Raw genomic sequence first — 17,128 nt, 5'->3', positions numbered from 1 at the left:
GAATGCGCATGTGCCGTGAGCACCCGTTTGGGTTTAAAGATGTTCATGCCTCTAAAGAGCAAAAATGAATCACAGAGTGGGTTAAATCCACTGTGTAGTAAAGCAACGACCAAATGTGGTCACAGAAAACCACATTCGCCGCACACATTCACTAATAATATATACGTAATAAACCAATACAAAGTTTAATGAAGGAACTGGTTCCACAATGACAACACTTTGTCCAATAGATAGACAGGAAACAAACTCGGCGGGGAGATTGACAGGTCCAGTGGGCGGTGCTTAGAAGAATGTGAGTGGGACGGTTAGAAAATCTGTTTGATAAAGAGTGGGAGTCAATGCGCTGGTGAAGTTACAAGCTTGCGCACGTTCGTTGCTAAGCAATGTAATGTTTTTTGGGGTTATCTTTTATTAGTACTGCTGATACCTCACATACCGTTAAAAGGTAAGACTGTTTTCTGACACTTTGAGCTGTACTTGTTACACTGCTGGCTAAATAGCTGTCTACCTCTACTGTCAAATGTGGCAAAGATTAACACAAGCTAGCTACCGTTAGCTATCCAAAAGTGTGTGTGTAGTCTGTGTGTGTTTTGTTCGGGGCTAACATTAACTGGACAGGTATCTGACCTGCTACACTCCGAATCAGTGTTGCGTTTTAGTGCAGATTTTGTTTTAAGGTCTTAGTAAAGTAGTTCTGTATCTAGTTAACTACTTAAATTGGTTATCAAAGTTGCCAATGTTGTGATTATGTAGCCCCGACATTGCTAGCTAATTTCAAAGTTGGTAACTAGCAAGCCAGTAGCTAGCTAGTTAACCAGAACCAGGTGGAAATGTAAATTCAGCAAATGGCAAAACGCTAATGACTAGCTACAGAAAGATAACATAACGTTATAGCTAACTTAGTCCAGGGTCTCCGATTTGAATACAGCGAGCGGGTTAACATAGGTGTTTCACAGATCGCATAACTAGCTATCTAGCTAAGTTAGTTGTAGTTGCCTAGAAAGCTAAAAACAGAAGCTTAACCTGATTGTTGTTGAAACTCTAGATAGTAAACTTTTGCTAGCGTCAGTTGTTTTCACAGTAATTGCCAAATAGTCGAAGACATTTTGAAGTTGGCTACATTTGTCAAGTGGTGCTAAAGCTAACAGTTAACAGCTAACAGTTACTCCTTAACTTAGCCTGATTGACAAAGCTTTAGTCTAAAGCAATGGCTAAGTAACGGAAGGTCCGTATATCTTTAAAGTATAACTTATTGTACGCAACATTACGAGCCAGCTATCAGCCTGCTAATGTTGCAGGAGGGTTACTAGTCTTATAGCGTTAACAGAGAGGCGATTGGATTAGACAGGACTAAATTTAACGAGTTCTGTTAAGGGGAAAAATCTCGAGGTTTTGTACTCTCTAAGGACTCCCTCAGGCCGGTGATTAGTGATCGGCTGGATCATCTCGAGGGTCGCACACCCCAGCATTGTTGTAGGTAATCTGGTGGTGCTCCAAATCTGAACTCGGATATTGTAGTGATCTGGACACCCCCCGGCCACCACAAAAAATAAATAAAATAAGATCTGTGATAACTACAGGACTGATTCGAGTATCCATGGTGTAGAGTGTAAGGTGGGCTGCATAGGTCTGCTGTAATGGGGAATTGATTATGGGGCGCAGGTGCACCTGTGCCTGTAATGGCTGGTGTGCGGCTATATTCAGTCATATGACCAGCTGGCCTCTGATTGCTGGTGGAGTGTGTGGCACATTCAGCTCAACATGTGCAGGGCTTTAATTTTCACATTATAACAGGCCTCTCACACACTCCAGCTATGCAGCTGCTCTTATGCAATGAACAGCCAGCCCTGCAGCACGCATGCACCCGCGTGCACGCACACAGACATGCACACGCATGCACACACGCACACGCAGGCACGCACACGCACATACACATATACCCACACACACCCACGTGAAAACATGTATGCACACTTGCGCACACACACAAACACACCTACACACAAATGCATGCATATGCACACTCATACATATATGGACACACACACACACACTAAGATGTATGCTCACAGCTATGTGAGTTTAGTCTGGGGGACCCTAGCAGGGGGTGGGGTGTAGTGCAGGACGCTACAGTGTTTTGCTGCTGTTTACATGGCAGCTGTTCCCCTGTTATTTCAGTCGGGCTGTGGAAGGGACGGCCAGAGGAAACGGCCTCCTGTGATTGGCTGGTGTTGAGTGACCTGGTCTTTCCACTGTGGAAGGTGGTGAACACACACAGGCCCGCAGTGAATGAGTCCCTTACATAACAGCTCACAGCTGGGGGGGGGTGGGGGGGTGGTGCTGGGGATGCAGGGGATGCAGTCTGCGTTCTTACAATAATAATTAAAAAAAAGTGTTTTACTGCACCTGGATTGTCAAATTTGATTTTGTTTTCTGTAAATTAAGAGGAACCTTTGTAACTTTAGAGAAGCTTCTGAAACCTCAGTGAGGAGCCTGGGAAAATCATACCAGTGCCAGTGATGCCTCCACAGCAGTGAAACGACTCTGATCAAGTGCTGCTCAAACACAAGAAAATGTGACACATTGTTAATTCACAACAATGGCATGACTTACTTAATCGAGACTGAACTGGCCGATCTCCTTTGTGTGTGTGTGTGTGTGTGTGTGCGTTTGTGTGTTTTTGGGGTTTGTGTTAATTATGTTTGTGCGTGCGTGCGTGCATGCGTGCGTGCATGTGTGTGCGTGTGTGTGCGTGTGTGCGTGCGTGTGTGGGGTTTGTGTGTGTGTGGGGTTTGTGTTTTGCAGGGACCTGTGTCTGATATGACCGCCTCTCAGGGCCCCCAGGACTGGATCTCCCAGCAGGCTAAGCTCTCAGGTGGGGCTGTCCCCCCCCTCACTGTGGACATGAATGAGAATATCACACCTGTATGACTGAGATTGGACCAGTGTGTGTGTGTGTGTGTGTGTGTGTGTGTGTGTGTGTGTGTGTGTGTGTGTGTGTGTGTGTGTGTGTGTGTGTGTGTGTGTGTGTGTGTGTGTGTGTGTGTGTGTAACGGAGGTGTGTGTGTGTGTACGTACGTACATGTGTGTTTGTGTGTGTGAGTGTGTTAGTGTGTAATGGAGGTGTGTGTGTGTGTGTGTGTGTGTGTTAGTGTGTAATGGAGGTGTGTATTAGTGTGTGTGTGTGTGTGTGTATGTGAGTGTGTTAGTGTGTAATGGAGGTGTGTATTAGTGTGTGTGTAAGTGTGTAACGGAGGTGTGTATTAGTGTGTGTGTGTCTGTGTGTGTGTTAGTGTGTAACGGAGGTGTGTATTAGTGTGTGTGTGTGTTAGTGTGTTAGTGTGTAACGGAGGTGTGTGTGTGTGTACGTACGTACATGTGTGTTTGTGTGTAACATTGGTGTGTATTAGTGTGTGTGTGTGTGTGTTAGTGTGTAACAGAGGTGTGTATTAGTGTGTGTGTAAGTGTTAGTGTGTAACGTTGGTGTGTATTAGTGTGTGTGTGTGTGTGTTAGTGTGTAACGGAGGTGTGTATTAGTGTGTGTGTGTGTGTTAGTGTGTAACGTTGGTGTGTATTAGTGTGTGTGTGTGTGAGTGTGTTAGTGTGTAATGGAGGTGTGTGTGTGTGTGTGTGTTAGTGTGTAATGGAGGTGTGTATTAGTGTGTGTGTGTGTGTGTGTGTGTGTATGTGAGTGTGTTAGTGTGTAATGGAGGTGTGTATTAGTGTGTGTGTGAGTGTGTAACGGAGGTGTGTATTAGTGTGTGTGTGTCTGTGTGTGTGTTAGTGTGTAATGGAGGTGTGTATTAGTGTGTGTGAGTGTGTAACGGAGGTGTGTATTAGTGTGTGAGTGCGTAACGGAGGTGTGTATTCCAGGGTACCGGGCTGCGGGCTCTGAGATGGACTGGCAGACTCCAGCTCTCTCAGAGAAGTTCCAGAGCCGCTGTGGGCGGCGGCCTGACAGTGTGGATACAGGGCTGGGCTCCGCCCACTCAGACAGCACAGAGGGTAAATATGGTCACGCGCACACACACACATCCTCTGTTACCAACAACATAACACACTGTTACTGTAGAGAGTCATTACCTTAGGAGCAGTTGCTTTGGGGCAGTAGTAGAGTGTGTGTGCTTAGGGGTGTGTGTGTGTGTGTGTGTGTGTGTGTGTTCTCACTCGCTGCTGTCAGTATGAAGCAGCTGGTTTGGCTGTACAGCCAGGCCTCTGGAATGTTCCGTGTCCAGCAGTCCTGACCTGCTTGTGCTTGTGGAATTTCGCTCGTGTTGCGTTGCAGTGCAGGTGGATGAGAACATGCCTTTAATGCACTTTAACACACTTTAGCCCTTTCTGCTCTGGGCACTGATAGCTGCTGCATCATGTCCAAGACTCGCAGGAGCCTGTAGCGCCCGAGGAAAGACTGAAACATGCAAACAAGCTAACGTGTGTCAGCTTCGGTTCCTCGCAATTGAGGCTTCAAGCAGCATGTTGAATGTTAAAAGTACATTCGCAGGGCATTGGTATATGGTAGTGTTAACAGGGCATTGGTATATGTTCGTGCAAGCAGGGCATTGGTATATGTTAGTGTTAGCGCGGCATTGGTATATGGTAGTGCTAGGAGGGCATTGGTATATGGTAGTGTTAGGAGGGCATTGGTATATGGTAGTGTTATCAGGGCATTGGTATATGGTAGTGTTAGGAGGGCATTGGTATATGGTAGTGTTATCAGGGCATTGGTATATGGTAGTGTTAGCAGGGCATTGGTATATGTTAGTGTTAGCAGGGCATTGATATATGGTAGTGTTAGCAGGGCATTGGTATATGTTAGTGTTAGGAGGGCATTGGTTTATGGTAGTGTTAGCAGGGCATTGGTATATGTTAGTGTTAGCAGGGCATTGATATATGTTAGTGTTAGCAGGGCATTGGTATATGTTCGTGTTAGGAGGGCATTGGTTTATGGTAGTGCTAGCAGGGCATTGGTATGTATAGCTTTGGTGGCACCTTGGAACTGCCACGTCGTGTTCAGTTGTGGATTGTTTTTTTGGGTTTCCAGATGGAACATAATCCAGAAAGCATTTACCTGTAGGCACCTTTTGTTCCTAGGTTGGTGCTTCTGAGTTCGAACTTGTGGCAGACGGGGAGTTTTTGGTGATTAAGAAGGTAGATGCCAAAATAAGAGCGTGTAAATCAAGGCCCTTGGTAACCTGAGAGGTGTTATAAATAGCACTAACCTTTCTGCCTGTGTGTTTACACTTGCAGTGGGCTAAAGGGAACTAGCGCCACTGCTGCCTCACTAGCGCCACTGCTGCATCGCTAAAGGGGGTTAGCGCCTCTGCTGCTTCACTAGCGCCCCTGCTGCCTCGCTAAAGGGGACTAGCACCCCTGCTGCCTCGCTAAAGGGGGCTAGCGCCCCTGCTGCCTCGCTAAAGGGGACTAGCACCCCTGCTGCCTCGCTAAAGGGGGTTAGCGCCCCTGCTGCCTCGCTAAAGGGGACTAGCGCCACTGCTGCCTCGCTAAAGGAGGTTAGCGCCCCTGCTGCCTCGCTAAAGAGGGGTAGTGCCCCTGCTGCATCGCTAAAGGGGGTTAGCGCCCCTGCTGCCTTATAAAAGGAGGCTAGCACCCCTGCTGCCTTATAAAAGGAGGCTAGGGCCCCTGCTGCCTTATAAAAGGAGGCTAGCGCCCCTGCTGCCTCGCTAAAGGGGGCTAGCGCCCCTGCTGCCTCGCTAAAGGGGGCTAGCGCCCCTGCTGCCTCGCTAAAGGGGGCTAGTGCCCCTGCTGCCTCGCTAAAGGGGGCTAGCGCCCCTGCTGCCTCGCTAAAGGGGGCTAGTGCCCCTGCTGCCTCGCTAAAGGGGGCTAGCGCCCCTGCTGCCTCGCTAAAGGGGGCTAGCGCCCCTGCTGCCTCGCTAAAGGAGGCTAGCGCTACTGCTGCCTCGCTAAAGTGGGCTAGCGCCCCTGCTGCCTCGCTAAAGGGGGCTAGCGCCCCTGCTGCCTCGCTAAAGGAGGCTAGCGCCACTGCTGCCTCGCTAACGGGGGCTAGCGCCCCTGCTGCCTCGCTAAAGGAAGCTAGCGCCACTGCTGCCTCGCTAAAGGAGGCTAGCGCTACTGCTGCCTCGCTAAAGGGGGCTAGCGCCCCTGCTGCCTCGCTAAAGGAGGTTCACGCTACTGCTGCCTCGCTAACGGGGGCTAGCGCCCCTGCTGCCTCGCTAAAGGAGGTTAGCGCTACTGCTGCCTCGCTAAAGGGAACAGCAGAGAGCTTCCCAGCGTGGGGCGAAATGTATATGTATGTGTGTGTGAGCGTGTGTGTGTGTGTGTGAGTGAATGAATGTGTGTGTGAGTGAATGTGTATGTGTGAGTGTGCGTGTGTGTGTGTGAGTGAATATGTGAGTGTGTGTGTGTGTTGTACTACAGTTGTCTGTATAAAGGTGCCCCTCCCCTTTATTTTTGTAGATTTTTGCTGTTCCAGCGGCAGCCCCTCCTTCCAGCCAATCCGCAGTCAGATCTCCATCCCCACTGCCCATGTCATGCCCTCCACCTCAGGCCCCGCCCCCTGCAGGCCCCCCCCACGGCCTGCAGATGAGCCCCCGCCTCCGGCTGATGCCCGTGGCAGCTCCAAGCCCCCCTCCCTCCCCAAATCTGCCTCCTCCCCCAACCTGGAGGCTCAGGAGCGGGGCCGGGGGGCGGGGGACTGTCTGAGCCGCTACCGCAGCCTGGTGAACGGGCTGGACCACTCGCTGCTGCCCCCTGCTGATGGCCTGGGGTTCGACATGCCGGCCATGGAGCCCACGCTGAACCAGTCGGCCTTGCTGCACTCTTTCTGCCCTGACCCTCGGGCACAGCTGCACCTGACCGGCCTGTCCGACACTGACTCTGCCTACAAGGCCCTGCCTGAGGCAGCCACGCCCAACGCCCCGCCCAACACCACACCCGACGCGTTTGGCCTGAGGCCTGCTGGCTCCCCTGGCCTGGCCCCGCCCCAGGCCCCGCCCGCTCACTCCTGGCTGAGGGAGCCGCAGGGCGGCGCTGGGTTCGACCCGCGCTGGCAACAGCTGGAAAAGCTCCGCCTGCAGGTGGAGCAGATGCAGGTGAGTCGGTGTGCGTTTTGTGCTGTATTACTCAGCAGCAGACAGTGGACTACATTACCCAGCATCCTTTCTTTGCGTAGCTTCTGACTACAGGGCAGTACTCCTCTCTGTATCCGCCAACCCTGCCACCAGAGGGCGGAGCATGGGACACTGTTGTCAAGGCCAGTGAGAGCCTGCTGAAGGAGAAGGAGCTTGTCATTGACAGGTATTAGTACCACCCCGTAAAGCTTTTATGAGTGGTTCAATGGAAGTTGGACTGGCAGTCTGCCTGAGTGTGTGTGTTTGTTTGTGTGTATGTATGCAGTGTTTATGCGTATTTATGCACAGAGGTGTTGCTCTTATGCAGTGATGCGTGTGTATTCGCAGTCATATTTCTCATATATGCAGTGATGTGTGTGTATGTGCAGGCAGAAGCAGCAGATGGCGCAGCTGGAGCAGCGGCTGCGTGAGAGTGAGATGCAGGTGCACGGGGCCCTGCTGGGGCGTGGAGCACCCTACCCTGACGTCTGTCTGCTTCGACTGCAGGTGACATACAGACACGAACTCTGTACTCGGTACAGACTACACACACATACTCTCACACACACACACAGTGTGGCCTGTAGCTTTGCTGGGAGGAGACAGGGTCTCTCCTGGTCTGTAGCTTTGCTGGTAGGAGGTGGGGTCGCTGCTGACCTGTAGCTTTGCTGGTAGGAGGCGGGGTCGCTGCTGACCTGTAGCTTTGCTGGTAGGAGGCAGGGTCGCTGCTGACCGGTAGCTTTGCTGGTAGGAAGCAGGGTCTCTCCTGACCTGTAGCTCTACTGGTAGGAGGCGGGGTTACTCATGACCTGTAGCTTTGCTGGTAGGAGGTGGGGTTACTCCTGACCTGTAGCTATGCTGGTTGGAGGCAGGGTCTCTCCTGACCTGTAGCTTTGCTGGTAGGGGGTGGGGTCTCTCCTGGCCTGTAGCTTTGCTGGTAGGAGGCGGGGTCGCTGCTGACCTGTAGCTTTGCTGGTAGGGGGTGGGGTCTCTCCTGGCCTGTAGCTTTGCTGGTAGGAGGCAGGGTTACTCCTGACCTGTAGCTTTGCTGGTAGGAGGCGGGGGTCGCTGCTGACCTGTAGCTTTGCTGCTGCAGGAGGCTCAGCGGGAGAATGCCTTCCTGCGGGCGCAGTTTGTCGAGCGCACAGACGGTCTGGCCCAGGAGAAGGCGGAAGCAGAACGGAGGCTGGCGGCGGAGGAGGCGGAGTCACGCAGACTGAGTGACGTGCTGCAGGAGGCGGGGCTGAAGCACAGCGAGGAGATGAAGAAGCAAGAAGAGCGGGTATGTGTGTGTGTGAGTGTGTGTGTGTGCGCGTGTGTGCGTACGTGCGTGCGTACATGCGTGTGCGTGTGTGTGTATGCACGTGTGTGTTTTATGCATGCAGATCTGCAGTATATATGTGTGTGATGGTTGCAGATCCGCAGCAGGGACAAGCACATCAGCAGTCTGAAGAAGAAGTGTCAGAAGGAGAGCGAGGAGAGCCGGGAGAAGCAGCAGCGCATCGAGACGCTGGAGCGTTACCTAGGCGACCTGCCCACCTTGGAGGACTACCAGACGCAGAGCAAGCAGGTCTGCTTCTCCTTGGCCCCCCACCAGGGGGAGCCACACACAGCTGCAGAGAAATGAGTGTTATGGTGTGCTGCGCTAGCACCAAGCGGCCAAAACCAGACTTCGTTTTTGAAGCTCATTTCCTGGTGTTGTAGTTCCTGGTTGCTCACTAGCGCCACTACGGATGGCTCCAGTATAGGTGTTTTCATATCCGGTTTCCATGTAAGTCTACGGTACAAATGCGATCAAAATACAAAGTCAATAATTTTTTCTCAAAAGAACAAATAGTCATAATAGGTGTATTTTATTGGTCTTATGACTGTCCATGGGTCGATTTCATGATTTATTGCGTCATTTGGGCACAGTGCCAATATTTGTTCTGGACCAATGAGGTACAGCTTGCGTCACTTCCGGATTACTGCGGAGGACTCAGCTACAGTAGGGGCTACAATCTATGGTCACTGGGGTGGGCGCTGGCGCTTCTTGGCCTTGCCATTGCGGCTCCGGCTACGGTCCGCCTGTGCTAAGTCTGAAAATGCAGGCATCCCATTTCGTGGTGATTTCATTATGGCGTGTGCTATTTACAGCTGCTCTAGACGACCATAAAATAATCCTCCTCTTAAGTTTTTCGGTATCCGAGTCATTTTTACTATTTCCTTTAGCCTACTTAACCAAATAATTACTTGGCAGAAAGCGTAATCAGCTTGCTATATTTGGTAGTCCAGTAGTAGCCTGTGCTAAAACAGTTCGCAACTTCGGCTACCAAGCCATTTGACTAGCTAGCTAACCTTAACCGGCAAACATTCAATCTGTCAAACGTGTTTGGCGGCTTGTCAGTCGTGTACATTCCGTAAATGTCTACCTGGGCCATGCTTCACGCATGTGACAAAGCTACTATAATCCCGATTTTGGGATAAACACTTTTTCAGTTTCACGAAGCGAATTAAGAGTTTCAAGGTTCATTTGCTGAATATGCAACACACGATGAAATCACACACACAGAATTTAACGAAATTAACCATCTTGGCATTTAGAAAGGAACATGTTTTTAGCATTTAAGAGACCGACAAGCTAGGCATTTAAGACAGTGGTTCTCAGAATCGGTTCTGGGGGCTCCTTGTGTATATTGGCTTTTCTCCATTGGTTTTGATGATTTACAAGAAAAAAATAATAGCCTAATAATAATTAGAAATTCAACGTAGGCTACATTATTTTTCTTCATGCACCAGGTGGAAAACTTGCTGTACAAAGTGCGTTGTCATATTTACACGCCTGCAGATCAGTTATTAAAATACTTGGTAGATTTGTTAATCACCGCTGAGTGTTAATTTTTGTTCGGTAGAAAGTGATTTGCGAACGATCGGTCAGCTAGCGTCACCCAGCAAGTGAACACCACAAACGGCGATGGAGTAGCTAGTAGTAGCAGGCTCATTATCTGACTGGCGAAAACCTACGACGATAACTTGCTCGGTTAACAGATCTACCAGACAGTTATACGAAAATTTGCCTAGTCAAATCACCAGTAGCCTACACATCTCCGATTGATTGACCATCAGTGTAGTCAATGTTCTTCCCCTGTGGTTCATATTGCTAACGCGTGAGCTAACCACGGACAGCCTACCTAGCTCACTGGCAAGCTGATATGCTAGCTAAGCATATTCGTTTTGCTGAGAAACATAAATTGAAGATAACTGAACATAGCCTAATTGTATTTTTAATGTCATACATAACGTGATTACATGACACAGTACAGTCACGGATGGAAATTAAACTCCGTAAACATCTGATAATATATTTTAAAACATAACGGCAGACAGTCAGCTAGCCTCGTTCAGGTTGAGGGGCTTTTCCGCACCGGACTGTCAATCAAATTGTAAAAATCACAAGACCGCTTAACTCTATGGTTTTGGCTCCAAATCGAGAAAATGGCCGCGCCCGCCATTGAGCTTCAAAACGTGTTTTAGAGACCCACGGAGAGCCAATGGGTGACGTCACAGTAGCTGTGTCCATATTTTTTTACAGTCTCTGGCTAGCACCTGCACACAGCTTTGTGGAGATGCTGTTTCAGCTATTTTTTACATGAGGGATATTATTTTTTTTAACAGTATATTTATGAACAAACACCGCAGAAGTCAAGCATGTGTGTGTATATGTGTGCAGCTGGAGCAGGCGCAGCAGCAGGTGACTCAGCTGCAGGCTCGGGGGGCGGAGCTGAGGGATATTATTTTTTTTAACAGTATATTTATGAACAAACACCGCAGAAGTCAAGCATGTGTGTGTATATGTGTGCAGCTGGAGCAGGCGCAGCAGCAGGTGACTCAGCTGCAGGCTCGGGGGGCGGAGCTGGAGGCGGAGCTGGGAGAGGCCAGAGCTTCTGCCCTGGAGAGAGACGCTCAGCTGGAGCAGCACAGACTGAGAGAGAGAGACCTGCTCTCCACCGTGACCAGGTATTACACACACACAGACACACAGACACACACACACACACACACACAGACTGAGAGAGAGAGACCTGCTCTCCACCGTGACCAGGTATTACACACACACACACACACACACACACACACACACACACTGAGAGAGAGAGACCTGCTCTCCACCGTGACCAGGTATTACACACACACACACACAGACACACACACACACACACACACACACAGACTGAGAGAGAGAGACCTGCTCTCCACCGTGACCAGGTATTACACACACACACACACACACACACAGACTGAGAGAGAGAGACCTGCTCTCCACCGTGACCAGGTATTACACACACACACGCACACACCCACACCCACACGCACACGCACACAGACTGAGAGAGAGAGACCTGCTCTCCACCGTGACCAGGTATTACACGCACACACCCACACCCACACACACACACACACACGCACACAGACTGAGAGAGAGAGACCTGCTCTCCACCGTGACCAGGTATTACACACACACACAGACGCACACACGCACGCACGCAGACTGAGAGAGAAACCTGCTCGTCACCTGGTATTGTGTGTATACTTTACGTAACATGTCTGTGTGTGTGTGTATGCTGCATGTAATGTGTGTGTGTGTAAAGCTTATGTAACATGCATGTGTGTACTGTATGTAACGTGTGTGCGTGTAACATGCAAGTGTATTCTGTATGTAATGTATGTAACGTGTGTGTGTACACTGTATGTAACGTGTTTGTGTATACTGTATGTACTGTATGTAAAGTGTGTGTATAATGTATGTACTGTATGTAACGTGTGTGTGTGTGTATACTGTATGTAACGTGTGTGTGTGTGTGTGTAGTATGTAACGTGTGTATGTGTAGTATGTAATGTGTGTGTGTGTACTGTATGTAACGTGTGTGTGTGTAGTATGTAATGTGTGTCTGTACTGTATGTAATGTGTGTGTGTACTGTATGTAACGTGTGTGTAGTATGTAACGTGTGTGTGTGTGTAGTATGTAATGTGTGTTTGTGTGTGCTGTATGTAATGTGTGTGTGTGTGTACTGTATGTAACGTGTGTGTACTGTATGTAATGTGTGTGTGTGTGTGTACTGTATGTAACGTGTGTGTGTAGTATGTAATGTGTGTGTACTGTATGTAACGTGTGTTTGTAGTATGTAACGTGTGTGTGTGTGTACTGTATGTAACGTGTGTGTGCTGTATGTGACGTGTGTGTGTAGTATGTAATGTGTGTGTACTGTATGTAACGTGTGTGTACACTGTATGTAATGTGTGTGTGTAGTATGTAATGTGTCTACTGTATGTAACGTGTGTGTGTAGTATGTAACGTGTGTGTACTGTATGTAACGTGTGTGTGTAGTATGTAACGTGTGTGTGTGTGTGTGTACTGTATGTAGTGTGTGTGTGTGTACTGTATGTAACGTGTGTGTGCTGTATGTGACGTGTGTGTGTAGTATGTAATGTGTGTGTACTGTATGTAACGTGTGTGTACACTGTATGTAATGTGTGTGTGTAGTATGTAATGTGTGTGTAGTATGTAACGTGTGTGTACTGTATGTAACGTGTGTGTGTAGTATGTAACGTGTGTGTACTGTATGTAAACTGTGTGTACACTGTAACGTGTGTGTAGTATGTAATGTGTCTGTACTGTATGTAACGTGTGTGTGTAGTATGTAACGTGTGTGTACACTGTATGTAATGTGTGTGTGTGTGTAGTATGTAATGTGTGTCTGTACTGTATGTAATGTGTGTGTGTGTGTAGTATGTAACGTGTGTGTACTGTATGTAATATGTGTGTGTGTGTAGTATGTAATGTGTATGTGTACTGTATGTAACGTGTGTGTGTGTAGTATGTAATGTGTGTGTGTGTGTGTGTAGTATGTAACGTGTGTGTGTAGTATGTAACGTGTGTATGTAGTATGTAATATGTGTGTGTACTGTATGTAACGTGTGTATGTAGTATGTAATGTGTGTGTGTGTAGTATGTAATGTGTGTCTGTACTGTATGTAGTGTGTGTGTGTAGTATGTAACGTGTGTGTATTGTATGTAATGTGTGTGTGTGTGTGTAGTATGTAATGTGTGTGTGTACTGTATGTAACGTGTGTGTGTAGTATGTAACGTGTGTGTGTGTAGTATGTAACGTGTGTATGTAGTATGTAATGTGTGTGTGTACTGTATGTAACGTGTGTGTGTGTAGTATATAATGTGTATGTAGTATGTAATGTGTGTGTGTACTGTATGTAACGTGTGTGTGTGTGTGTGTGTAGTATGTAATGCGTGTGTGTAGTATGTAACGTGTGTGTGTAGTATGTGTAGTATGTAATGCGTGTGTGTAGTATGTAACGTGTGTGTGTGTAGTATGTGTAGTATGTAATGCGTGTGTGTAGTATGTAACGTGTGTGTGTGTGTAGTATGTAACGTGTGTGTGTGTGTAGTATGTAACGTGTGTGTGGCGCTAGCCTGCAGGAGCGGGTGCAGGAGGGGCTGGAGGACGGGGTCCGGCTGCCCTCTCTGGATGTGGAGAAACTGCAGGAGGAGAACAGCAGCCTGAGGGAGGAGCTTCAGAGGCAGAGAAAGGTGCACATCTACACATCTGTATCTACACACATCTACACATCTGTATCTACACGCGAATGCACCTGTATCTACACACATCTACACATCTGTATCTACACACCCACACACCTGCATCTACACACCTGTATCTACATGCCAATACACCTGTATCTACACACATCTATACACCTGTACCTACACGCTAATACACCTGTATCTACACACTCACATACCTGTATCTACACACATCTACACACTCTTACAGCTGTATCTACACCTGTAGTGCCCTCCCCTAACACACACTCATATATGCTTGTACATACACACACACAGTTGCTGAGGTCAAATCCATATAGCATGTTTATTTTCTGTTACAGATCATTGAGAAGCAGCAGAAGGTGATGGATCAGATGAGAACACAGATTGGGGTACAGTGCGTTATTTCACTTGTACTGATTGGTGTATGTGTGTGTGTGTGTGTGTGTGTGTGTGAGTTGAGTGAGTGTGTGTGCATATATATAATGTGTGTGTGTGTATGTGTGTGTGCGTGCGTGTGTGTGTGTGTGTGTGCAGGCGCTCCATTCTCAGGCTCTGCAGGAGGAGGGAGGAGTCCAGGCTCTGAGGGAGGAGCTCTGTGGGAAGGAGCAGGACCTGCTGCAGCTGCGCAGAGCTGTGAAGGAGGTGAGCGGGAAAGTGGGCGGAGTTTAACGGAGGTGAGCGGGAAACTGGGCAGGGTTTAACGGAGGTGAGCGGGAAACTGGGCGGGGTTTAACGGAGGTGAGCGGGAAACTGGGCGGAGTTTAAAGGAGGTAAGCAGGAACAGCTTCTTTCAGAGGACATTATCTTGAATAAAATAGAAATGTAGGGTAAATTTCCATTTTGTTGCCTGAAAGGTCCTGGGGGGGTGTCCAAACCAGGGGAAAAGCTGGGGGCATATGTGTCTGTATTTTTTTTTAAAAGTTCGATTTTTGATTTGCTACATTTTGCGTGTGTGTGTGTGTGTGTGTGTTGCAGCTCTCTGCTCAGAACCAGGAGCTGATGGAGGGGAAGTTGACCCTGCAGGAGCGTTTGGCGGGGTCTGTCTCTGGGCTGCCCCCCGCCCCGGCCGTAACCCAGCTGACGCAGCGTCTCCATGGCGAGCTGTCGGCCTGCCTGGGGGACCTGCGCTCCCTGTGCAACGTCCTGACCCAGCGAGCTCAAGGCCGGGACCCCAACCTGTCCCTGCTGCTGGGGATCACCTGTAAGGGCCCGCACTACATACTACACACTACACAGTACCTGCTACATACTGCACGCTACATATAACACAGTACATGCCACATACTACACAGTACATGCTACACGCTACATACTACGCACTACACACTACATGCTACATACTACACGCTACACAGCACATGCTACATACTGCACACTACATACTACACACTACACAGTACATGCTACACACTGCACACTACACAGTACACACTATACTCTATACTCTACACACTACATACTACACACTACACGCTTCACACTGCGCACACACGTGTGTAACAGCCAGTGGCCTAGCTTGTTGCGGTGAGAGTTAATGGTATCCAAGGTAACGGGTGTGTGTTCCGCCCACAGCCCCGCCCCCGGTGGCAGAGGGGCGTGATGATTGGCCGGAGGAGACTCTGGACAGGAAGCTGCTGGAGGTGCAGCAGCTGCGGCGGGACGTGGAGGAGCTGCGGACCAGCGTGTCGGACCGCTACGCCCAGGACATGGGGGACAACTGCACCACGCAGTGACAGGCGGGGCTGGGTGTGGGCGGAGCAGGGCCGGGGCGGGGCGGGGCACACTGGGGGGCCACGCAGCAGTGTGGAGGCTTGGGGAAGTGCCTGTCCCGTGGGCCCATCAGAGGAACCCGCCCCGCCCCCTCTGCTGAAGACCACACCCTCATCTCATCTCAGCACTAACCTCCCGCATGTGTGCAGTGTTGTAACGGTAAAGAAGACTTTGGTGTAGCAGCTGATATATTAGTTGGTCCAATCAGTTCACATATTTTTGTTGATGGGTGTGGCCTCAACACTAAGTATTTATTTACACATAGACTGTAGCCAGGGCAACAGTACACAGTATGACAGCAGTACAGCATGAATATGCTCTTTTGTTTACGTCTTCCTTTGAATAACGGACTCTACCACATTCTCCCATAACCCTGGGCAAGCCTGTTCCTGTAGAGGACACCTGTATTTTTACTGAAGACACACCTGTTTCTGCCTGGATACGCCCATTTCTGCTGTGGACACGCCCATTTCTGCCCTGGACGCACCCATTTCTGCCCTGGACGCACCCATTTCTGGCCAGGACACGCCCATTTATGCCATGGACATGCCCATTTATGCCATGGACACACCCATTTCTGCCCAGAACATGCCCATTTATGCCATGGACATGCCTATTTCTACTCTGGGCACACCTGTCTTCAGCCCTACCCATTCTGGCTGTACATCCGTCTTACTCAGAGAGACCATACGGCTGTTCCACTGGCAGGAGAGACCATACTGCTGTTCCACTGGGAGGCCTGGAAACACGTGGTTTCTTTGAGCTTTCTGAGTTTGCCTTTCATACAGTATATTTGCATTTTTGGTGGATTATAGCTAGCCTAGCTGAGCCTTTCATTGTATCTTTAAAAAAGGGTTTGGATGCGAGTCGACATGAACAGCCTTCCTCTTAAATAAAAACCCCACAATTTTACTGTATAGATGTTGTGACGTGTGTGGATGTGAGGTGTGCAGATGTGAGGTTTGTAGATGTGAGGTGTGTAGAGGCTGCAATATTTGTGTCAGAATGGTGAAGAATACTAACTAATACTAATGGTACAGTGCCCTGTGCTGTGGCACCCCTGCAGGTTTGGGGGTGCAGCGTAACAGAAACATGCTGATCCTGTCCAAACTAAGGGATCGCAGCACTGAGCTCCAAACTGCCTGAGTTTGCCCAGACAGTAGCCTCTGCTTATCCGGCCTGAACCCTGTCTACTACCCCCCCCCCCCCTTTCCCCACTAAACCCTGTCTGCTACCCCCTCCTTTCCCCCCTGTACTCTGCACAGCCCCCCCCCCCTTTTGCTGCTTGCCATTTTTGACTGACCAGCATCTCTCTTAAACATCTGTAATGGAACACTAAGTACTGACCAGCAGAATCGCGTGCGGGGATTGTACACGCTGTACAGTGTTTATGAGACTGTGGTTACGGGCTCATTTTTATGTGCTGTTGGTATTTGTGTGTCAGTCAAATAATGCATTAAGCCTTCAAGGAACCCTTTCAGACTGTAACGATGTCCAAGTGCCTGTGAGAACAGACTGATGCTCTGACTGAGCGACTGCGTCTGGTTTCTTTTGCAAGACCGCTGAAGACAACCAAACCAGCCTGCTTTCATAACATTTTTTTTTTGTCAAAAATGAAGATGTTTATATTTGAAAATTGGTTATTTTTAGACCCATGTTGAATTTGTA

General features: G+C 49.1%; 1 protein-coding gene across 2 annotated transcripts; it reads left to right on the top strand.

The window, feature by feature from the left end:
- The first annotated feature begins 312 nt into the window (after positions 1–312).
- Positions 313–16,377, top strand: cep85 (centrosomal protein 85). Of its 2 annotated transcripts, XM_035407136.1 has the most exons (14): positions 313–445; positions 2,806–2,875; positions 3,874–4,005; positions 6,436–7,070; positions 7,151–7,275; positions 7,478–7,595; positions 8,185–8,370; positions 8,506–8,658; positions 10,930–11,084; positions 13,555–13,672; positions 14,029–14,079; positions 14,225–14,332; positions 14,666–14,891; positions 15,263–16,377. In XM_035407136.1, exons 2-14 carry the CDS (start codon positions 2,821–2,823, stop codon positions 15,421–15,423), a joined length of 2,223 nt encoding a protein of 740 aa, XP_035263027.1. In that variant the 5' UTR covers positions 313–445; positions 2,806–2,820; the 3' UTR covers positions 15,424–16,377. The 2 variants fall into 2 exon arrangements, with proteins under 2 accessions (XP_035263027.1, XP_035263035.1); XM_035407144.1 differs by lacking the exons at positions 313–445; positions 2,806–2,875 and adding an exon at positions 5,092–5,148 and having other exon boundaries at positions 3,879–4,005.
- Positions 16,378–17,128: the final 751 nt, after the last annotated feature.

Source organism: Anguilla anguilla, chromosome 1, assembly GCF_013347855.1.
Source record: "Anguilla anguilla isolate fAngAng1 chromosome 1, fAngAng1.pri, whole genome shotgun sequence".
NCBI classification, from domain to species: Eukaryota; Metazoa; Chordata; class Actinopteri; order Anguilliformes; family Anguillidae; genus Anguilla; species Anguilla anguilla.
This window is presented reverse-complemented; position numbering and strand designations above follow the sequence as displayed.